The sequence below is a fragment of the Triturus cristatus genome, chromosome 3_2 (genome assembly GCF_964204655.1).
Source record: "Triturus cristatus chromosome 3_2, aTriCri1.1, whole genome shotgun sequence".
NCBI lineage: Eukaryota > Metazoa > Chordata > Amphibia > Caudata > Salamandridae > Triturus > Triturus cristatus.
In genome coordinates this window covers 11,256,535-11,281,400 of record NC_140584.1, presented here as the reverse complement: position 1 = coordinate 11,281,400, position 24,866 = coordinate 11,256,535, and the positions used below count along the sequence as shown (strand labels likewise).

At 51.1% G+C, this 24,866-nt stretch overlaps 1 protein-coding gene across 3 annotated transcripts in view; it reads left to right on the top strand.

Moving 5' to 3' along the window:
* Nucleotides 1-24,866, top strand: part of LOC146856679 (receptor-interacting serine/threonine-protein kinase 3-like) — a 1,419,725-nt gene that overhangs the window by 1,100,873 nt on the left and 293,986 nt on the right. For all 3 annotated transcript variants that reach the window (XM_085647179.1, XM_085647180.1, XM_085647181.1), the window contains exon 9: nucleotides 15,574-15,604. In XM_085647179.1, the coding sequence (XP_085503305.1) occupies nucleotides 15,574-15,604 (31 nt within the window). The remainder of the gene's footprint in view (nucleotides 1-15,573; nucleotides 15,605-24,866) is intronic.

Genomic DNA, 24,866 nt, shown 5'->3' with positions numbered 1-24,866 from the left:
GAACTGTGAAGAGAAAGAGAAAGTGTATTGCTTCATAGCACTGGTTTGTGATTGCCTGTTTTTGCAACAAAGCCTTCCACCAGTGCTGGCCATTTGTGAGGTGACATGATGATGACGGAAGCTTGAAATAGAGATTTCTGAATTAATTTATTTCTAAGGGAATATGTAGTCTAGTAGTGGAGCGTGATTGAAAGTTGAAAGTAAAATTAAACAAGCATTGGCATAGCCAATAGGTCTCGCCTTTGGGACCTTATAAGTGTTTAGCCTGAGATGTTTGTAATGTTTTTAAGGTTTGTTATAGAGCAATGTAGCTGTTGTGTTTAATACTGTAAAGTTTGTGTGCAATTTGTGCTTAGTGTAGTGACGTATGGGTAGTGGCATGGTGTGGAATGTAGTGGTGAGTTGTGATATGATGTGTGTTGTGATGTGCTCCTGTCCTGTCCATAATTGACCTAAAATGACATGTATATAGCACTTAATACCCTTGAGGAGGCCGTTGAAGGCACCGATTTGTGATGTTAAATCCCAGAACTGGAACACTGTTGGTTCAGTGACATGGAGTCATCTGGTAATCCGAGACATGTACTAATTAAGTTTATCAGAACGTGAGATTTTTTTTAACTTGTCAGTACTGTTGTGATCCGAGGAAATATGTAAGAGTAGTTTTTCTACAGCTCTGAACACTGTTGGGGCCGCTAATCACCAAGCTCACCGCAGGCATCCGCTCACGGCCTCCCTGTCACCTGGCTAGGCTGAGCGGGAACGTACTGTGCCAATAACGAGTGAGGGAAGGTATCTTTTCTTGTTACTTTATTCGGAATTTTGTAATCAACAAAATCTTAAGGTTCACAAGGTTTGAATCTCATACAGGGTTTCCAGTTCAGATGGACAGCCGTATGGTATGGTTCCCTTCTCCCTGGTCCGTGGGTTTAAGTCTTTGTATCGGTGGCCTTCTCAGGGTTCTCCTAGGCGTCTGCGGGCGTCTTCTCCTTAGGGCTGGCTGCGTCTACAATGTCCTCCCCACATGAAATGGAATGAAAGGTAAAGAGTGTCAGAGTCGTGTATAGTGGCGTAATGCAGGGGTCCCAGGGTAGGAAGTGAGGGAGGGGGTATCACCTTTGTGTCCGTGTGACGAAAACAATACCAGAAGTGCTAGGGGTGAGGTGATCCGGGAAGGCGAGTAAACCGGGGCTAGCGCTTAGCTTTCGCACCCCATGCCGGCCTCCAACCCCAACCCACTACGCGGATCTGTACCTGCGAGAGCCACACCTCTCCTGAGGTGTGGCTGGGCGAGTCGCCGGAACGTTGGCCTCCTGGCTCTCCTTCCACCGGCTGTAGTCTGCTGGTTCGGGGCCGTTGTACAAACTCCTCTGCTGCTCGTCTTCTTCGGTCCACGCTTGCTTCTCTCTCCGTCTCTTCCGGGTTTCCCGGCTCTCCGTGATCGTCTTCCCTTTTTCTGGTGACGTCCCGCTCAATGATTGGCTCCGCTTCTTCGTCATCATTCGAGGGGGCGTTGTCGTCGAAGGGCCGATGCCAGTTAAAGGAGACACTGCTCCCTGCATCCTCTTCCGTCCTCCAGTCGGATCCTGCCTTATTATGCGGACCTGCCTGAGAGAGGGAAGACAGTTCAAGACGGTCAGTGGTTGGTATCCACCAGTCCATGGGGTCCGTTTCAGTCTTGAGGGGTTGTTGTTGTTTTTGAAAGTGATTTACAGGCTGTTTGAGCCAATTAGCGTCTGCTTTCGACAACGGGGCGGCTCATCAGGCACCTCTGAAGTACAAATCGGCCGGGCGGCTGCTTAAAGGTGTCCTCCAGGTGGCTGGGCTTCGGGACAGGCAGTGTTGTCCTGCAGCTAAATCCACATGGGAGGGCCCCCCCCCCCGAGGCCCGGCCTGTCAATACAGCTGCTGAGCCCAATCACATCACAGCTTAGGCGGTATTTGTTTATTGCTGGCGAGGTTAAGTAATTGTCACGGGATAGGAAAAGCAGGCAGTACTGGTTCACGTGGGTTCTAGAGATGCCTTTTCTAGATTTAGGTGTCGACCTACATTTCTCACTTCCTAACTTCTGAGAACTTTAAAACGTGATGTATTTGTACAACATGTGCCAGTGAATTCGATGCGTGTTCTGCACAGTTGATGTGATTCTTCGGCAGCCACCCATATCAGAACATTTTTCAGGAAGCTTAGCTGATTTCAGAGATTAACCTAAGCGCTCTGAGTGCGGGTGACCTTACCTCCAATGTACCTTCTTTAAATCTGACGCGGCCTGGCTTCAAATCGAACACGTGAGTGACAACTGCACGGCTGAACAGCGAGCATATAACTCTCAGTCATTTTATCGCCTTGAACATTATAACTCCAATACGTATTTCATGAGATATGTTCCCTCTTACTTGGTTGTAAACTGGAGACAGTTATGTTTCTATATTCCAATTTCATAAAAGTGTACTTTAGTGAAAACAAATTGTTGGTAAACATCATCACGAACGCTATATGTGTTTTTAATTCTAGTAATGGTACGCTTTTTTATACCAATAATGCATCATAATAATGTCACTGTTGCATTCCTCATTTCTTTGAACATAAAGATCCGATGGAAATAAAAAATCGTAGGTGCTAGAATTCTTTAGAATAACTTTCGATTTTTATTTCAGAAGGACCACCTTTTTGCTTTGTGCAGACAGTGGTCACCAAAGCACAGCTGAATAGCAAAGGGAGTTGGAGTCGACCTTGTGGCAGCAGGCAGGAAGGGGGCAAGCCGAGGGGGTACTTTGGGAGCCTTAATCGCAGTCAACATCTTCTCCTCTCTCTGCAGCAGTTACTTACCAGCCAACTTAGAAACAGTGGGCTTGTTACAAAGGCATCTAAAATAAAGTTTAATTTACATTAACAAGGACGTGCTGTCGTGTACTAGAAGCCTGCTGTGTCAATCCGCTTTGTTTTTGGCTAGTCCTTTGTCACTTGAAATAACTGATTGGGCCATGAATTCAGCTTAATTCCAAATACTCATTCAAGCCCCCTCAAGCAGGAGTTTTGTTTTCCTGGTGAGTTCTGCCCAAGGGCGGCGGCTAAAACTCATGGAACAGACTCGTTTTGCCCGTGGCCGCCACGTCTGAGGCTCATGTCCGACAGGTGATGGGGGTGTCCAGACGCCCTAATGAGATTTTGAAGCTGCCGAGCTTGTGTGTGTGGATATGGTCTAACGGCACAATGGCCTAGCCTGGTGTTTTATGAAGACTCCATGTGTGCTAGGCATTTAATTTAAACAAGCTAGCTCCAACAGTTTGGCGCTGCGGAATAACGCCAGGACTGTGTGCGTGTGCACACGACTGCAGCCAGACATGCAGAAAGGGTTTTGAAGGGTGCACGCTCACGTTTTCCCAGGGAAGCCTCTGGAGTGAAGAAACGGGTGGGGGTCGGGGACGAGGAGCGCTGTTCAAAGGATGAAACCTGACCCAAAACAGATGGCAGCCTGCACGCCACTGCTGGCTCCCGAGAGCAACACGCTCTGGGAATAAACATTTCCCAAAAAGCTGGGACATCCACACACCTTTGGCCAATTGCGTGCTTTCAATTTTGAAAGCCAGACGCAAAGGTCAATAGCGTGTGAGCACCACACACACGATGTTGAGGAAAAGTTGAAGTGTTTCCAAAAGGCCTTTTCCTAGAGCATTGCATGTGCACTGCGCTAGGCTCGACCTAAAAAGGTCTATGACGCAGGCTATATCTGACCGCATCATAGCTTTTTAAAAAAACGTTCTGCCAAACTGCGCAGCAGATGCGCTTCTGTACAACTTGGCTAAAAAAACAAATAGACAAAGCCAATAGATCTCTCACGAGACCTGTTGGCTTTCCCAAAACGTGTTGGGCCAAAATTTGGTCATACATGGGGTTTAGAAGTTTCTGGAGGTGTCCCCCAAAATAGCAACAATATGAATACTTTCAGGGCCAAAGTAAAGTCATATTCCCATTGCTCTTTCAAACCCCACTTCTCTGCAGAGAGGAAGTTTCCACTCCATTTTTCAAGAGCATACAAGGGGTCAGGTCCACCCTTGCGTCTCTGCTGGTCCCTCATGTTCAAAGGCATGATGATGTCAAGAACATCCCTCTAACGGAAAATATTATCCATCTGGGAAAGATCAATAACTGAAAAATAGGCGCCCAAGATTGTGAAACATTGAATTTTATTGCGTTCTGCCTCTGGCCCCCCAGCTTTCCTCCAAGTTATAAGCTAGTTTCCCCTTTAATATTTTTTCATTCATCAAGAAAGCAGCCTTCCAACAAGGTATAAAAGATATGGGTTAAAATGGCCTTGTGTGACTGGTTCAAAAAAAGACTTGTTGGTACAGAACACTAAAGGAAAATACTTATCTGTTTTGGATTGGTGCTTTCCAGTCTCCTTCTGAAGGCATAGATCAAGAACATACGACTTCAGGAGGTAATTTCAATAGTGATGAAGCGATTCTCCATGACTTCAGTCATTGGCAGGGAAAGTTAACTTCATGTTTCACTGTAGAAGCTGAAGCAGACATTCCTCTAGTTTCCATTTGGGTACACTACTAGCATTAGGTGCAACTCTGTGGTTTGACCTACTCCCCATAGATCACGAAAGAATTGCTGGTTCATCAGACACATTAGGGAATGCACTTACTATTTACAGGAAGAACTGGATAATTCAGGCGTCAATAGCTTTGAGGCCTTGGAAAACTCATGGCTAGTCTTCGTGATAGTCAAGGACAATGGCTTACTGTCTCAGTGTCCCTGAGTCATAAATCGTACTACCTCAGCAGCTTCAGAGAATCCATGTTCTCAAGAGACACAGTTGATCAGTATTCTGCAGGAGAGGCTGCAGACCTTACAAGGACAATTATCTGTCTGCCGAAAAGACAGTCTACCTGAAACTATCAATCCCTGCAGGCGTTAAGAGCTTTATATCGTAAACAGCACTACCCTCTTTGTGCACAATCCTTGAATGCTTACGATCCTTAAAAAGAATGTATGCAAGGTACTGACCTTTCAAGAGTCCTGGTTATTCTTTTGGACTTTTTTATAGATTCATGTAGTGGCTTTGTTAGAAATGGGGGTCTATAGTTGGCAATGGCTGGCCACTGTCCAAGTAGGGACCCTTATTCCTAAGTCAGAGTAAGCAGCCTACACCCTTTGACAACCCCTGCTCAACCCTGTGGTAACGTAGCACGAGCAGCTAGGCTTATCTCAGAGGCAGTGTGTGAAGCATTTATGACCATACACAGTAATATACTGAGGAACACTACAAATGGACACCACTCAAGTAGTTATGAAAAATAGGTATTTTTATATAGACTTAATCACAAGACCAATAACAGTAAAAATCCACAATACTATAAAAATATAATTACTTTAGAAATGCTGCAAGGAAAAATAGTTCAGGATGCACAAAATGATGTTTAGTTCAAGGCAGGGGTCTCTGCGACCCTTTTACTCACAAAGTATCTGGTTCCTGGAGCAAAGCAACAAAAATGTCGCTAAGGAGTTGTAGCGAGAAATTTCCTCACGCTAACCAGCGATGCGTTGAATCCTTACCGCGAGGGAGGATGATGCGCTGGGTTGCGGGCAGGACAAAGCGACAAACTTCCTCACGCTAAGCCGGTGATGCGATGAAATCCTTGCCGCGAAGGGAGGATGATGCACCGAGCCTGTTGCGTGTGCGATCTTGCTGCGTTGACAAAGATGGCGCTCCGCGAGGGAGCGACGATCCGGATTCGATGCGGGGAAAATGGCGAACGCTCGGCGTCCGCGCTGCGATGATCCTGTTGCGATGATTTCAGATAGCGGGCGTTTTCAGGCCCGCAGACAGGTGCTGCGACGATCTTCGGATAGCGGGCGTTTTCAGGCCCGCAGACAGGTGCTGCGACGATCTTCGGGGTTAGCGAGCGCTCGGCGACAGCGGAGCGGCGATTTTTCTCACGCTCACCAGCTGCAGCGGCTCGCTAACGGAGGTTAGCGACGATTTTCAGCGCTCTCTTCTCAACAGTAGAAATAGAGGTCCTGGAACACACAGGAGCCTCACCTGCAGATAGTAATCCTCGCTGGGAGGAAACAGGAGGCTGATGGTGGAGTCTGATGTGCCTGAGACTCCAGCAGGAGGCTAGCTCTCTCCTAGCCCTTGGGTAGTTGCTATAGCAAAAGAAATAAAAGTCCAATCAAAGTTCCTTTCCTCTTCTTGAAGTCCAGTAGTAGCAGCTGCAGGCCAGTCCCAGGAACAGCACACAAGCACAAGGACAGTCCTTCTCCTGCAGATTCTTGGAGCCACACGGACAGAGGTACTTCTTGTTATCCAGGAGCAATACAAATTGCAGGGGTTTGTGCACAAATATTTATACCCCCAAAGTCTTTGTTCTTAGGGGTCCCAAGTCTTTGAACCCAGCCAGAACCAGTTCTGCCCAGCCCTGGAGCACTTTGTTGATCAGGCTGCATCCTTCCTTTCAGAAAGAGGGGGTCTGCCTCAGACGCACAGTGGGAGGTGGAGCCAGCATTCACCTTGCCAGGCACAGTCCTATTCAAGTGCAGGAGCTACCCCTCCCCTCACACCTAGGCAGGTCGCTCTATTCAACCCAGGTCTGACTCAGCCTGCCCTGTCCCTCCAAAACCAGACAGCCAATACACATAATAGCAGAGCAACTGGAAGGCTTAGGCAAGAAAGTACCTATACTCTAAAAGTGGTAGTTTCAAACACAGAATATAAAAATAACCTTAAAAAAAAGATGTATTTTAATATTCTGAGCTCAGGCATACTAGATTCGTTTTTCTACCATGTTCTGTGGGTCAGTTAGGACTATAGAATGTAATAGCCCAGACCTCCCATTCTGGCCTATGGAGAACAGGTAGCCTTACAGTAGTGAAAAACGAAATGGGGTGTAATTCACTACTAGGACATGCTACATACATCAGGGCATGTCCTACCTTACACATACAATGCGCCCTATCATAAGGGGGGCTTACAGGATGCCAAGGGAAGGTTTAGGGGCTGGGAAGTGGGTGCACTTCACAGCCAAGATGGCAGTTCTGGACTGCACGCAGACACTGCAGTGGCAGGTCTGAGACACACTTTACAAGCTGCTTCTGTGGGTGGCACCAACCAGTGCTGCAGGCCCACCAGCAGCATTCGGTTTACCAGCCCTGGGCACACACCGGCCACGCTACTAGGGACTAACAGGTAAACTGAATAAGCCAATCAGGGATATACCAATTCACATAGTCATATTTACAAAGGGAGAGCATATGCACTTTAGCACTGATCAGCAGTGGTAAAGTGCCCAGAGTCATAAAGCCAACAAAAACAGGTTAGGAAAAATCCAGGAGGGAGGCAAAAAGCTTAGGGATGACCCTGCAAAAAGGGCCATTTCCAACACAACCCCCTTCCAGCCAAAACGCAGGGGAGACCAATCACCACCTTGATGGGATTCCCTGCTTTGGGCGATAGAACACGGAACTGGCCCGCGACTGCAGGGGCATATTCCAGTTCTACGCCAATCTGAATCCTGGTGGAGCCCTCTGTCCACACTCTCAGGGCCCACTAAAACAACCAATGGGGAACTCTTCCCCTCACCTGTGGACACCACCTGTGCAGCACCTAACCCTAGCTTGATCACAGGTGTGTTCCAACAGAGATACTGCAAGCCACAGTTCCCACGGACAGTAGTCAGCGACAAGACCCAGGCCCTATATCTCTCAGGGCTCTCAAACCTCTGTGGCATCAGAGAACGGGGGACAGTAGCCCCAGGTGCCCGGCACCTTTTGTCCACTCTCCCTCCTGTCAGGTCAGGCATATCACCCTGACTCGGACCCACCAGCCCTGGGCCTGTATCCAGCAGCTGGGTGAGAGACTGGGGTGGGCTTTCCCACAGCCGGTCCTCCTCCTTGGGGCTCGGTACCCTCCCACCTGGAGCGGTACCCCCTTCCAGACTTGTCAGGGCACCTGTGGTGGGTGTCCTGCACAAGTCACCCACCAGTTCAGGGGTTCTATCCTGCAACTGGCATACCAGCCTAGGGTCTGTACCCTTAGACTGGGCGGAGATCAGGGGGGAGGCTGCCCTCTCCCTGCCCCCCTTACTGGGGCCCTGCACCCTCCCACCTGGAGAGGTGCCCCCATAACACAAACCGGGAGGGGCACTGTTAGCAGTGGCCCCTTCCTCCAGGTCAGGGGGGACACCCTGAACCTGGCCCTCCAACCCAGGGTCTGTACCCTTAGGCTGGGCCTGTGCCTGGCAACCCAGGACTTCTGGGGGAGTATTCCAATTCCCCCCAAGGAAAACACACTCCTCTAGAGTTGTGCAACAGTCTGCCTGGCACACCAGGACTTCCTGGGGAGCACACAGGCCCCCCTTGAGGGAAACATACCCCTCCACCAGATCAGGGCCTTGATCCTGAAACCGATCTACCAACCTGGAAAACCCCTCAGGTGGCACCGGGGTCAGAGGCGAGGACTCCATCCCTCTGCACCCCCTTCCAGCATACTGCACCCTCCCACCTGGAGTGGTGCTTTTAGAAAAAAAATTGGTTGGGACACTGCTTACAGTTGTCCCTCCCTCCAGGTCAGACAACACCTGGACCTGACTTGCCAACTCAGGGACCGACCCCTGCGGCAGAACAACTGCCTGGCCGACCAGGACTTCAAGGGGTGCACACAACATCAACCCCACGGGCAGGACACCACCCATCGATGTCCTTCCCTCCAGGTCAGGAATCGCCTGTACCTGGCCTTCCAACCCAGGGACCATCCCCTGTGGTTGAGCAATTGCCCGGCAAACCAGGACTTCTTGGGGAGTACTAACACCCTCCCCGAGGGTAACACATAACTCCGGTGTTGCGTGACAGTCTGCCTGGCGCAGATCTCCCGGTCCCTGCCCACCTGACAGGGCGCGAAGATCTCCCAGGACAGAAATGGTGTCACCATGGTCACTCCTCTGGTGCTCAGTCCTTCTGACTGGCCCTTGACCCACTGGTTCTCCCACTGGGGGCTCCTTCCCCCTCTCACCCCTCAAGCTGGACTTCTGCACCCTCCCCCTAGGAGTGGCACTGCCAGACACAAGAACTGATGGAGGACTGACTACAGGCACTCCCAGCTCACCTAACACAGGGATATTCCCCACAACAGACGGTCCATCCGTACAGACTAGATTCCCCACCTGGCGTTCCCTCATGGAACCATCCAGTACTGGAGACTGAGGTGGGGGCACTTCGGGACCTATTACAGTCTCACTCCTGCTCCCACGAGACAGGATGTGAGGCCCTACAACCTCCTCACAACAAGGGGACCTAGCTGCATCACTCCGGACCTCTCCCACCACTCTGGGTTGGAAGACCTCTGAACCACTCCTATTAGGGTCATTCCCTAATGCCTCTACAGAGCCTCTGGTACTCACCTAGAGGTCTGCCTCCTGTGCAAGCTTCCTATGACCAGAGAACTTGCGCTCTAACAGGTGTTGGCTTAGCTCGGGAAAATAGGAACTCACAATATGCTCTCCCACAATTGGATTACACAGTTCCACGCAGGTGCTAACCTTCACCTCACAATCCAGTGCCTCACATACGTACCCCACACCACTCTCCTGAAATGGGCGAGACATTACATGACTGTCTCTATCACTCAACCCACACTCTTCTGGGCGGTTCTCACACTCATACACCAGGACTTCTACCACGGGGGAACCCCTCTCCCTGCACCTCACATCTAGAGTCGGTAGGGCGTCCTTCCCCTCACTAGGACTATGGGCCCCTGCGCTAGTTCCCCAATCCACCTCAGGGACACTGCACACCAATGGAGCTACCTCATATCCTTGAATCCCCTGGTGTAGATCAACCCCCTTCTTCGAGTCAGGTGCCACATCTCTGGGTGGGTGTACTACACTGTCATCATTACATAACTCAATTTTGCTGCCACCACTGGACCCCACCCTCACTGGTGAATCCAGACAATTAAAACTGCGCTCAGGGGATAACCTACCCTCCAGAGCTAACTTTTCCTTTACTGATATCTGCGCTAGGTGTGCCTCCAGCTGGGCAACCTCCATTTGGAGCCTCTCTAATTCCCGCTGGTTCTCCCTCTCCCTCTGTCTGTCCAACTCCTCTGGGGACCATGAAGGGGATTGGGCACTACTCTGGGCACTAGACCTAGCAAGGGACTCTCTACCTATGGGACCCTCCCACCTGTCCACCAACTCCTCTGGGGACCATAAAGGGAATCGGTCACCACCATAGGCACTAAACTCAGCAAGGGACTCCCCATCTCTGAGATATTCCATAACACTTTCTCCATCCTCTTCAAATTCTCCAGAGCCACCCTCAGACCAGCTACCCTCTTGGTAGGTGTACTGGGACTCCAATAATCTCCATCTTTCTTGTTGCCAAAGCCTCAGGGATGTCTGCAAGGATAGCTGAGTCTCCTTCCTACTCACTGCTAAACCTCTCTCCTCACAGAACCCCCTTAGCTCCTCTAGACTGTATGTCAACAGGTCATCTATGTAAAAGGTAGGTCTCATATCAGCAAGACCCATTGTAGCAATAACTGGCAATAACGATCAAAAATAGAATCAAAAATCTCAAAAACGTACGTGGTTATGTTATGTCTGCACTCACTAGTAGTGTACACTATAATTACTGTATGCAATCATAAATGCAAGTCCAGATCCTCACCGCTGACCACCAATGTTAGAAATGGGGGTCTCTAGTTGGCAATGGCTGGCCACTGTCCAAGTAGGGACCCTTCTTCCTAAGTCAGAGTAAGCAGCCTACACCCTTTGACAACCCCTGCTCCACCCTGTGGTAACGTAGCACGAGCAGCTAGGCTTATCTCAGAGGCAGTGTGTGAAGCATTTATGACCATACACAGTAATATACTGAGGAACACTACAAATGGACACCACTCAAGTAGTTATGAAAAATAGGTATTTTTATATAGACTTAATCACAAGACCAATAACAGTAAAAATCCACAATACTATAAAAATATAATTACTTTAGAAATGCTGCAAGGAAAAATAGTTCAGGATGCACAAAATGATGTTTAGTTCAAGGCAGGGGTCTCTGCGACCCTTTTACTCACAAAGTATCTGGTTCCTGGAGCAAAGCAACAAAAATGTCGCTAAGGAGTTGTAGCGAGAAATTTCCTCACGCTAACCAGCGATGCGTTGAATCCTTACCGCGAGGGAGGATGATGCGCTGGGTTGCGGGCAGGACAAAGCGACAAACTTCCTCACGCTAAGCCGGTGATGCGATGAAATCCTTGCCGCGAAGGGAGGATGATGCACCGAGCCTGTTGCGTGTGCGATCTTGCTGCGTTGACAAAGATGGCGCTCCGCGAGGGAGCAACGATCCGGATTCGATGCGGGGAAAATGGCGAACGCTCGGTGTCCGCGCTGCGATGATCCTGTTGCGATGATTTCAGATAGCGGGCGTTTTCAGTCCCGCAGACAGGTGCTGCGACGATCTTCGGATAGCGGGCGTTTTCAGGCCCGCAGACAGGTGCTGCGACGATCTTCGGGGTTAGCGAGCGCTCGGCGACAGCGGAGCGGCGATATTTCTCACGCTCACCAGCTGCAGCGGCTCGCTAACGGAGGTTAGCGACGATTTTCAGCGCTCTCTTCTCAACAGTAGAAATAGAGGTCCTGGAACACACAGGAGCCTCACCTGCAGATAGTAATCCTCGCTGGGAGGAAACAGGAGGCTGATGGTGGAGTCTGATGTGCCTGAGACTCCAGCAGGAGGCTAGCTCTCTCCTAGCCCTTGGGTAGTTGATGTAGCAAAAGAAATAAAAGTCCAATCAAAGTTCCTTTCCTCTTCTTGAAGTCCAGTAGTAGCAGCTGCAGGCCAGTCCCAGGAACAGCACACAAGCACAAGGACAGTCCTTCTCCTGCAGATTCTTGGAGCCACACGGACAGAGGTTCTTCTTGTTATCCAGGAGCAATACAAATTGCAGGGGTTTGTGCACAAATATTTATACCCCCAAAGTCTTTGTTCTTAGGGGTCCCAAGTCTCTGAACCCAGCCAGAACCAGTTCTGCCCAGCCCTGGAGCACTTTGTTGATCAGGCTGCATCCTTCCTTTCAGAAAGAGGGGGTCTGCCTCAGACGCACAGTGGGAGGTGGAGCCAGCATTCACCTTGCCAGGCACAGTCCTATTCAAGTGCAGGAGCTACCCCCCCCTCACACCTAGGCAGGTCGCTCTATTCAACCCAGGTCTGACTCAGCCTGCCCTGTCCCTCCAAAACCAGACAGCCAATACACATAATAGCAGAGCAACTGGAAGGCTTAGGCAAGAAAGTACCTATACTCTAAAAGTGGTAGTTTCAAACACAGAATATAAAAATAACCTTCACTAAAAGATGTATTTTAATATTCTGAGCTCAGGCATACTAGATTCGTTTTTCTACCATGTTCTGTGGGTCTGTTAGGACTATAGAATGTAATAGCCCAGACCTCCCATTCTGGTCTATGGAGAACAAGTAGCCTTACAGTAGTGAAAAACGAAATGGGGTGTAATTCACTACTAGGACATGCTACATACATCAGGGCATGTCCTACCTTACACATACAATGCGCCCTATCATAAGGGGGGCTTACAGGATGCCAAGGGAAGGTTTAGGGGCTGGGAAGTGGGTGCACTTCACAGCCAAGATGGCAGTTCTGGACTGCACGCAGACACTGCAGTGGCAGGTCTGAGACACACTTTACAAGCTGCTTCTGTGGGTGGCACAAACCAGTGCTGCAGGCCCACCAGCAGCATTCGGTTTACCAGCCCTGGGCACACACCGGCCACGCTACTAGGGACTAACAGGTAAACTGAATAAGCCAATCAGGGATACACCAATTCACATAGTCATATTTACAAAGGGAGAGCATATGCACTTTAGCACTGATCAGCAGTGGTAAAGTGCCCAGAGTCATAAAGCCAACAAAAACAGGTTAGGAAAAATCCAGGAGGGAGGCAAAAAGCTTAGGGGATGACCCTGCAAAAAGGGCCATTTCCAACAGGCTTCAAACTTTATTTGCACATGAACTACAACCAGAGCCTTTGTGGTGATGTTTGATCTGACTTTTCAGTTATTGATGAGCAGGTGGGGTGGGAACTACATTGGTTTAAGAATTAATTTTGTGTCTGAGCACCGTGCCTGGTCGTCTGTCCATGGTGGTGAACGCTGGTTTTGCCATGGATTTCACCCACTGTGCATCAGAAAAACTCCTCCACTAGTGAGAATTGCAGCCTGATTAGTGCCCTGGATGCTGCAATATTTCTTCTGAGACCCTGGTTAAGGCACAGAGCACAGGTTTAATGGTGCCTTCTTTCCTTGAGTCTGCCTCATCCAGTGCTCTGTGGCTTCCCCCTTTGTAGTTCCAGTCAACTCCTACAACTGTAGCAGGCCACTCTGGAAGTGACACCACTGCCCCTGCTTTCCTTGTGAGTATGGTCCACTTCACCAAATATGTCATGAATAAAATATATCAAATCAGCACCTCGATTGCCACTCGTAATCTTTGGGATTTTACCACTTATTACATTAACTTCATTAAATAACATTATCAACTCGAGAAACATAATCTGTTTTTAAACCTTCTGTGTGAGATACATTTTTATAAAGAAGCATACTTTAAACTAATGAACGGACTATTGACCTCCTCCACGCTTAAAGTAGATGAGGTTTTGGAGAGTGATACCTTTGCACAAACTAACTTTCCAAACAAAAAACACCTTTATGTGCAGCACACACACTTTGTCAAACTGAACCTGACCATATATAAAGCATATGTATACCACACACATATCTTTTTAAAGCTTAAGTCATACATGATGATGGAACTATATCCCAATTATTGTGAAGGAACAGCTCTTTTGTTCTTGGAGAGGCACTAGGCACTCAAAGGAGTGCAAGTTAAAGGGCCTGTGCTCTTGGACTTTAAATGTCCTGTACCGCCACATAGCCTGGGTGAGGAGCATTAGCCACTCTCGCAGGCAAGCATTGGCAAAGCCAAAATATCGCACCTCTGGGACCTATTGCCTTTGCCAATGGATTTTAATGATATTCTACAGTGTTGGAGTGAAAAGGAAACTACTTTTACCCGATGTTGTACATTTGCAAAAAACAAATAGAAATCAAGGCACGAAGCCTCAACTTGTTGCATCATTGCCTGGCGCGAGAGCATGCATTACAGTGCATGCGTGTGCCAGTAAAATGATCCAGGCTCAGTTTTCTTTGTTCTTTAGATCACAGATACCACTTGGATGGGTAAATAAAAAATCAAGGTTGTTTTGGGTGAAAGTGCAATACAAAAAAAAGAAGGCAGGAATGGGATGCCAGTGAATTAGCAGATGGGGAGGTTTGGTGAGGAGGAGAGCAAAAAAATAGCATAAGGGGGAAATGAACATGGAGGTGGAGAAACATTGTGCAGGAACACAATAAAGTGGGTGGCGGATAGAGGAACACAATGCACTGTCGTTGGGGGAGAAGAATTGGACAGAGCAAGGAGCAATCAAGAATGATGAGAGAGAGAACAACACTGAGTAAGAGGGTGGGGGAAGAATAGCACATGACAGAAACACGGGGCACACAGAAGCATTCTGGGGGAGCACACATGGAAATTGCATGCCGCTAATGGAGTGCTTAATCAAAAAATAAAAAAGTAGCTCTCTAAAAATAAACAATGGAAGGACACAAATTAGCAAAATGAAGAAGATGGTAAAGAGGCTATGCTCCAGGGGAGGGACAAACACAAGCTGGTCAAGGCAAGCCATCAATTAAGAAGAAAGGAAATTAGAGTGACAATAAAGCCACCTAATTCCCACCAATAGTCATGCTTTAAGCCTACTGTAAGTTCTTGGTAAGCCCACAATAGGTATTTTTCAGCCAGACAGCTGTGCTGTCTTTTATACTGGACCTGATCCGGGGGTCCTTCGGACATGGAAGTACTTACCTGATTACAAATAGGAAAGTAAAAATATGGAGCACCTCCCACAGACTTGCATGATTGTTGAGTTCACTGGAGAAAAACACAGAACTAACGAGAGAAAATGTGCACAGGACAATGAAGTATCATTTTTCGTCACATCACCAATGCCATGTGAAAGGCAGCATTTCATCCAGTAAAATATGGCCATGGCATGTAACGAGAAAATATATGTATTGGGGGAAATTGTTTCAAATGTTATTATAAAAAATGCATTCAATCAATCATGTATAAAGTATAAAACTGAGATCTAACTAACTAATTGAAAAATAGTGGACGTGTCAGGAATCACAGAGCTATTTTTAAAGAAAGCCTTACACTGATACATGTTTTGAGCAGCAGTCTGCCTTTTGATAGCTTTCTGCTTAGTATACACCACCTCCCCCCACCGCACACCTCCACCCACTGAGAAAACTGTGTGTTCAAAAAATGAGGAATACTAAAGGGATCACTTCCCATACTCAGTAGGTCACGAGCCCTGGTGTTTGTCACTATGATCTGAAATACAAGTTAACTTTCTGAATGATTCCTCACATACTTTAACGTAGTACACAAGTTGAGAATAGACTGACGATTTTTGTTTCCATTGCAGGCTGACACAGGAGTTCCTGGCACAGGATCAAGTGAGTCCTTGTTTGTTGGTATGTTTTGGTGATGGTAGTTAGATAGTTCGGACTCAGCTCATGGAGCAACAGAATACTACGGATAAAGTTGGGGGTAGGGAATGAGTCCAAATTGCATACATAAGCGGTATGTTTATTTCTCCATCACTGTTAGTCTTTTACTCCGAAAACAATGTGTATTAGTCCTACAAGAATCATCACATCCAGTGTATATTTTCAGTGCTCTCTGACCCATAGGGCTTATGTTGCCCGTCACTACTGCCACCACCACCCATGGGGCTGATGTTGACCATCACTACTGTCACTCCCACCCATAGGGCTTATGTTGCTCATCACTACTGCCACCCCTACCCATAGGGCTTATGTAGCCCATCACTACTGCCACCCCAACCCATAGGGCTTATGTAGCCCATCACTAATGCCACCCCAACCCATAGGGCTTATGCGCCCATCACTAATGCCACCCCCACACATATGGCTTATGCTGCCCATCACTACTGCCACCCCCACCACCCATAGGGCTTATGTAGCCCATCACTACTGCCACCCCAACCCATAGGGCTTATGTTGCCCGTCACTACTGCCACCACCACCCATAGGGCTTATGTTGACCATCACTACTGTCACTCCCACCCATAGGGCTTATGTAGCCCATCACTACTGCCACCCCAACCCATTGGGCTTATGTTTCCCAGCACTACTGCCACCCCCACCCATAGGGGACCTGTTGCCCATCACTACTGCCACCCCCACCCATAGGGGACCTGTTGCCCATCGATACTGCCACCCCCACCCATAGGGGACCTGTTTCCCATCACTACTGCCACCCCCACCCATAGGGGACCTGTTGCCCATCACTACTGCCACCCCCACCCATAGGGACTATGTTGCCCATCGATACTGCCACCCCCACCCATAGGGGACCTGTTTCCCATCACTACTGCCACCCCCACCCATAGGGGACCTGTTGCCTGACACTGCTGCCACCCCCACCCATAGGGCTTATGTTGACCATCACTACTGTCACCCCCACCCATAGGGCTTATGTAGCCCATCCCTACTGCCACCCCAACCCATAGGGCTTATGTTGCCCATCACTACTGCCACACCCACCCACAGGGTTTATGTTGCCCATCACACCTGCCACCCCACCCATAGGGCTTATGTAGCCCATCACTACTGCCACCCCAACCCATAGGGCTTATGTTTCCCAGCACTACTGCCACCCCCACCCATAGGGGACCTATTGCCTATCACTCCTTCCACCCCCACCCATAGGGCTTATGTTGCCCATCACTACTGCCACCCCCACCAATAGGGCTTAAGTTGCCCATCACGCCTGCCACCCCCACCCATACGGTACCTGTTGCCCATCACTCCTACCACCCCCACAGGGGACCTGTTGCCCATTATTCCTGCCACCCCCACCCATAGGGCTTATGTTGCCCATCACTCCTGCCACTCCCACCCATAGGGTACCTGTTGCCGATCAATACTGCCACCCCAACCCATAGGGCACCTGTTGCCCATCACTACTGCCACCCCCACCCATAGGGACTATGTTGCCCGACCATCCTGCCACCCACTCCTATAGGGGACCTGTTGCCCATCATTACTGCCACTGCCATCCATAGGGACCATGTTGCCCATCACTCCTGCCACCCTCACCCATAGGGGACCTGTTGCCCATCACTACTGCCACCCCCACCCATAGGGACTATGTTGCCCATCACTACTGCCACCCCCACCCATAGGGGACCTGTTGCCTGTCACTACTGCCACCCCCACCCATAGGGCCTATGTTGACCATCACTACTGTCACCCCCACCCATAGGGACTATGGTGCCCATCACTACTGCCACCCCCACCCATGGGGACTATGTTGCCCATCACTACTGCCACCCCACCCATAGGGGACCTGTTGCCCATCACTACTGCCACCCCCACCCATAGGGACTATGTTGCCCATCACTACTGCCACCCCCTCCCATAGGTGACCTGTTGCCCATCACTACTGCCACCCCCACCCATAGGGCTTATGTTGACCATCACTACTGTCACCCCCACCCATAGGGCTTATGTAGCCCATCACTACTGCCACCCCCACCCATAGGGGACCTGATGCCCATCACTACTGCCACCCCCACCCATAGGGGACCTGTTGCCCAACACTACTGCCACCCCACCCATAGTGACTATGTTGCCCATCACTACTGCCACCCCCACCCATAGGGGACCTGTTGCCCATCACCACTGCCACCCCCACCCATAGGGCTTATGTAGCCCATCACTACTGCCACCCCAACCAATAGGGCTTATGTTGCCCAGCACTACTGCCACCCCACCCATAGGGGACCTGTTGCCCATCATTCCTGCCACCCCCACCCCCACCCATAGGGCTTATGTTGCCCATCACTATTGCCACCCCCACCCATAGGGGACCTGTTGCCCATCACTCCTGCCACCCCCACCCATAGGGCTTATGTTGTCCATCACTACTGCCACCCCCACCCATAGGGCTTAAGTTGCCCATTACTCCTGCCACCCCCACCCATACGGGACCTGTTGCCCATCACTCCTGCCACCCCCACAGGGGACCTGTTGCCCATCATTCCTGCCACCCCCACCCATAGGGCTTATGTTGCCCATCACTACTGCCACCCCCACCCATAGGGCTTAAGTTGCCCATCACTCCTGCCACCCATAGGGTACCTGTTGCCCATCACTCCTGGCACCCCCACCCATAGGGGACTTGTTGCCCATCACAACTGCCACCCCAACCCATAGGGGACCTGTTGCCCATCACTACTGCCACCCCCACCCATAGGGACTATGTTGCCCATCACTACTGCTACCCCCACCCATAGGGGACCTGTTGCCCATCACTACTGCCACCCCCACCCATAGGGACTTTGTTGCTCATCACTACGGCCCCCCCACCCATAGGGGACCTGTTGCCTGTCACTAATGCCACCCCCACCCGTAGGGCTTATGTAGCCCATCACTACTGCCACCTCAACCCATAGATAGGGCTTATGTTGCCCATCACTACTGCCACACCCACCCATAGGGTTTATGTTGCCCATCACTCCTGCCACCCCACCCATGGGGACCTGTTGCCCATCACTCCTGAAACCCCCACCCATAGGGCTTATGCTGCCCATCACTACTGCCTCCCCCACCCATAGTGCTTATGTTGCTCATCACGACTGCCACCCCCACCCATAGGTCTTATGTAGCCCATCACTACTGCCACCCCAACCCATACGGCTTATGTTGCCCATCACTAATGCCACCCCCACCCATAGGGTTTATGTTGCCCATCACTACTGCCACCCCCACCCATAGGGCTTATGTAGCCCATCACTACTGCCACCCCAACCCATAGGGCGTATGTTGCCCGTCCCTACTGCCACCCCCACCTATAGGGCTTATGTTGACCATCACTACTATCACCCCCACCCATAGGGCTTATGTAGCCCATCACTACTGCCACCCCAACCAATAGGGCTTATGTTGTCCAGCACTACTGCCACCCCCACCCATAGGGGACCTGTTGCCCATCACTACTGCCACCCCCACCCATAGGGACTATGTTGCCCATCACTACTGCCACCCCCACCCATAGGGGACCTGTTGCCCATCACTACTGCCACCCCCACCCATAGGGACTTTGTTGCCCATCACTACTGCCACCCCCACCCATAGGGGACCTGTTGCCTGCACTGCTTCCACCCCCACCCATAGGGCTTATGTTTACCATCACTACTGTCACCCCCACCCATAGGGCTTATGTAGCCCATCCCTACTGCCACCTCAACCCATAGGGCTTATGTTGCCCATCACTACTGCCACACCCACCCATAGGGTTTATGTTGCCCATCACACCTGCCATCCCACCCATAGGGGACCTGTTGCCCATCACTCCTGCCACCCCCACCCATAGGGCTTATGTTGCCCATCACTACTGCCACCCCCACCCATAGGGCTTATGTTGCTCATCACTACTGCCACCCCCACCCATAGGTCTTATGTAGCCCATCACTACTGCCACCCCAACCCATAGGGCTTATGTTGCCCATGACTAATGCCACCCCTACCCATAGGGCTTATGTTGCCCATCACTACTGCTACCCCCACCCATGGGGAACCTGTTGCCCATCACTACTGCCACCCCCACCCATAGGGACTATGTTGCCCATCACTTCTGCCACCCCCACCCATAGGGCTTATGTAGCCCATCACTACTGCCACCCCAACCCATAGGGCTTATGTTTTCCAGCACTACTGCCACCCCCACCCATAGGGGACCTGTTGCCCATCACTACTGCCACCCCCACCCATAGGGACTATGTTGCCCATCACTACTGCCACCCCCACCATAGGGGACCTGTTGCCCATCACTACTGCCACCCCCACCCATAGGGACTTTGGTGCCCATCACTACTGCCACCCCCACCCATAGGGGACCTGTTGCCTAACACTGCTGCCACCCCCACCCGTAGGGCTTATGTTGACCATCACTACTGTCACCCCCACCCATAGGGCTTATGTAGCCCATCACTACTGCCACCTCAACCCATAGGTCTTATGTAGCCCATCACTACTGCCACCCCAACCCATAGGGCTTATGTTGCCCATGACTAATGCCACCCCTACCCATAGGGCTTATGTTGCCCATCACTACTGCTACCCCCACCCATGGGGAACCTGTTGCCCATCACTACTGCCACCCCCACCCATAGGGACTATGTTGCCCATCACTACTGCCACCCCCACCCATAGGGCTTATGTTGCTCATCACTACTGCCACCCCCACCCATAGGTCTTATGTAGCCCATCACTACTGCCACCCCAACCCATATGGCTTATGTTGCCCATGACTAATGCCACCCCTACCCATAGGGCTTATGTTGCCCATCACTACTGCTACCCCCACCCATGGGGAACCTGTTGCCCATCACTACTGCCACCCCCACCCATAGGGACTATGTTGCCCATCACTACTGCCACCCCCACCCATAGGGCTTATGTAGCCCATCACTACTGCCACCCCAACCCATAGGGCTTATGTTTTCCAGCACTACTGCCACCCCCACCCATAGGGGACCTGTTGCCCATCACTACTGCCACCCCCACCCATAGGGACTATGTTGCCCATCACTACTGCCACCCCCACCATAGGGGACCTGTTGCCCATCACTACTGCCACCCCCACCCATAGGGACTTTGGTGCCCATCACTACTGCCACCCCCACCCATAGGGGACCTGTTGCCTAACACTGCTGCCACCCCCACCCGTAGGGCTTATGTTGACCATCACTACTGTCACCCCCACCCATAGGGCTTATGTAGCCCATCACTACTGCCACCTCAACCCATAGGGCTTATGTTGCCCATCACTACTGCCACACCCACCCATAGGGTTTATGTTGCCCATCACACCTGCCACCCCACCCATAGGGGACCTGTTGCCCATCACTCCTGCCACCCCCACCCATAGGGCTTATGTTGCCCATCACTACTGCCACCCCCACCCATAGGGCTTATGTTGCTCATCACTACTGCCACCCCCACCCATAGGTCTTATGTAGCCCATCACTACTGCCACCCCAACCCATAGGGCTTATGTTGCCCATGACTAATGCCACCCGCACCCATAGGGCTTATGTTGCCCATCACTACTGCTACCCCCACCCATAGGGGACCTGTTGCCCATCACTACTGCCACCCCCACCCATAGGGACTATGTTGCCCATCACTACTGCCACCCCCACACATAGGGGACCTGTTGCCCATCACTACTGCCACCCCCACCCATAGGGACTTTGTTGCCCATCAGTACTGCCACCCCCACCCATAGGGGACCTGTTGCCCATCACTACTGCCACCCCCACCCATAGGGACTTTGTTGCCCATCAGTACTGCCACCCCCACCCATAGGGGACCTGTTGCCCATCACTACTGCCACCCCCACCCATAGGGCTCATGTTGCCCATCACTACTGCCACCCCAACCCATAGGGCTTATGTTGACCATCAGTACTGCCACACCCACCCATAGGGTTTATGTTGCCCATCACTCCTGCCACCCCCACCCATAGGGGACCTGTTGCCCATCACTCCTGCCCCCCACCCATAGGGCTTATGTTGTCCATCACTACTGCCACACCCACCCATAGGGCTTAAGTTGCCCATCACTCCTGCCACCACTACCCATAGGGCCTATGTTGACCATCACTACTGTCACCCCACCCATAGGGCTTATGTATCCAATCACTACTGCCAACTCAACCCATAGGGCTTATGTTGCCCATCACTACTGCCACACCCACCCATAGGGTTTATGTTGCCCATCACTCCTGCCACCCCACCCATAGGGGACCTGTTGCCCATCACTCCTGCCACCCCCACCCATAGGGATTATGTTGCCCATCACTACTGCGACCCCCACCCATAGGGCTTATGTTGTTCATCACTACTGCCACCCCCACCCATAGGGCTTATATAGCCCGTCACTTCTGCCACCCCAACCCATAGGGCTTATGTTGCCCGTCACTACTGCCACCCCCACCCATAGAGCATATGTTGACCATCACTACTATCACCCCCACCCATAGGGCTTATGTAGCCCATCACTACTGCCACCCCAACCCATAGGGCTTATGTTTCCCAGCACTACTGCCACCCCCACCCAAAGGGGACCTGTTGCCCATCACTTCTGCCACCCCCACCCATAGGGGACCTGTTGCCCATCACTACTGCCACCCCTACCCATAGGGGACCTGTTGCCCAACACTACTGCCACCCCCACCCATAGGGACTATGTTGCCCATCACTACTGCCACCCCCACCCATAGGGACTTTGTTGCCCATCACTACTGCCACCCCCACCCATAGGGGACCTGTTGCCCATCACTACTGCCACCCCCACCCATAGGGCTTATGTTGCCCATCACTACTGCCACCCCAACCCATAGGGCTTATATTGACCATCACTACTGCCACCCCCACCCATAGGGGACCTGTTGCCCAACAATTCTGCCCCCCACCCATAGGGCTTATGTTTGCCCATCACTCATGCCACCCCCACCCATAGGGCTTATGTTGTCCATCACTACTGCCACCCCTACCCATAGGGCTTAAGTTGCCCATCACTCCTGCCAACCCTACCCATAGGGCCTATGTAGACCATCACTACTGTCACCCTACCCATAGGGCTTATGTAGCCGATCACTACTGCCACCCCAACCCATAGGGCTTATGTTGCCCATCACTACTGCCACACCCACCCATAGGACTTATGTTGACCATCACTACTGTCACCCCCACCCATAGGGCTTATGTCGCTCATCGTTACTGCCACCCCCACCCATAGGGCTTATGTAGCCCATCACCACTGCCACCCCAACCCATAGGACTTATGTAGGCCATCAGTACCGCCACCCCAACCCATAGGGCTTATGTTGCCCATCACTACTGCCACACCCACCCATAGGACTTATGTTGACCATCACTACTGTCACCCCCACCGATAGGGCTTATGTTGCTCATCACTACTGCCACCCCCACCCATAGGGCCTATGTAGCCCATCACTACTGCCACCCCAACCCATAGGGCTTATGTAGCCCATCACTACTGCCACCCCCACCCATATGGCTTATGCTGCCCATCACTACTGCCACCCCCACCCATAGGGCTTATGTAGCCCATCACTACTGCCAACCCAACCCATAGGGCTTATGTTGCCCGTCACTACTGCCACCACCACCCATAGGGCTTATGTTGACCATCACTACTGTCACTCCCACCTATAGGGCTTATGTAGCCCATCACTACTGCCACCCCAACCCATTGGGCTTATGTTTCCCAGCACTACTGACACCCCCACCCATAGGGCGTAAGTTGGCCATCACTCCTGCCACTCCCACCCATGGGGTACCTGTTGCCCATCAATACTGCCACCCCAACCCATAGGGCACCTGTTGCCCATCACTACTGCCACCCCCTCCTATAGGGGACCTGTTGCCCATCATTACTGCCACCCCATCCATAGGGACTATGGTGCCCATCACTCCTGCCACCCCCACCCATAGGGGACCTGTTGCCCATCACTACTGCCACCCCCACCCATAGGGACTTTGTTGCCCATCACTACGGCCCCCCCACCCATAGGGGACCTGTTGCCTGTCACTACTGCCACCCCCACCCATAGGGCTTATGTAGCCCATCACTACTGCCACCTCAACCCATAGATAGGGCTTATGTTGCCCATCACTACTGTGTCAACGAGAGATGTGTAGTTCCTGCAGGACAGGAAGTCTGCAGGGAATAAAGTATTCCAATTCAGACTTCAACCTAATGAAAGAAAGTGCACAAGGGAAGGGAATCCCTTCAGGGTGGAACTAAAACCCTCACACACCCAGCAAGCTAGGTGTCATGCTTCATCATCTGGGTTCTGCTCCTCGTCGGGTCGGCGGTGCAATACCCGACGGGCACCCATACAGGGGCTCTTTGTCGGAGATCTTTTGTTCCCTGCCGTATGGTGCGTGCGTGTGAGGGCCCGGGAGTGTAGATGTAGGTGATTAAAAAGGTTGGTTGATCTGAAATTGAAGTTTATTGGCTCAGTCGACCACCTAGTTAAAAAGGGGGGGTGAGTGGCGTAAAAGCTATATGTGCTCACAACGGATGAGTGGCTAGCTACGCTCAACTCTTATGGTCAACATGTTTCGCGCACATTGAGTCAGGAGGATCTCGCGGCGCTTCGTCAGGACCTTAAGTGAAGTGAAGTGTGCTCGAATAAAACTATCTACAGTGGGGTGAGAAAGGGTGAGAACAAAAATGTTGGTCAACCCTTAATAGGCGCCCCTACCTTACGTATTTGATTTAAGAGGGGGTCACCTAGAGAAAAGAAATAATCAACAAAAATATGTATGAAAACCCAAAGCCACCCTCGGCATATTAGGCGTTAAAACCAAAAATTGAGTCGTACACCACTTGTGTGGTAAAGTGGTGATCACGTTCATATAATCCAGAACATTAATACTGGATGCCTACCAGGTATCTGTTCAGTAATCATAGTATGACATGGGACAAGGTAGGGCAAAGTAAAAAACGGTAATGACAAGTAGCACAGACAGGTTCTGGTTTGAAGCACAGTCCTTGAAAATGAAAGAAATCATGATGGTGTCAGGACTCACCAATTTATGTTAAAAAGAGCTCCTCATCAGGTGCATGGCGCGTCCACAGGGGGAGAAACACA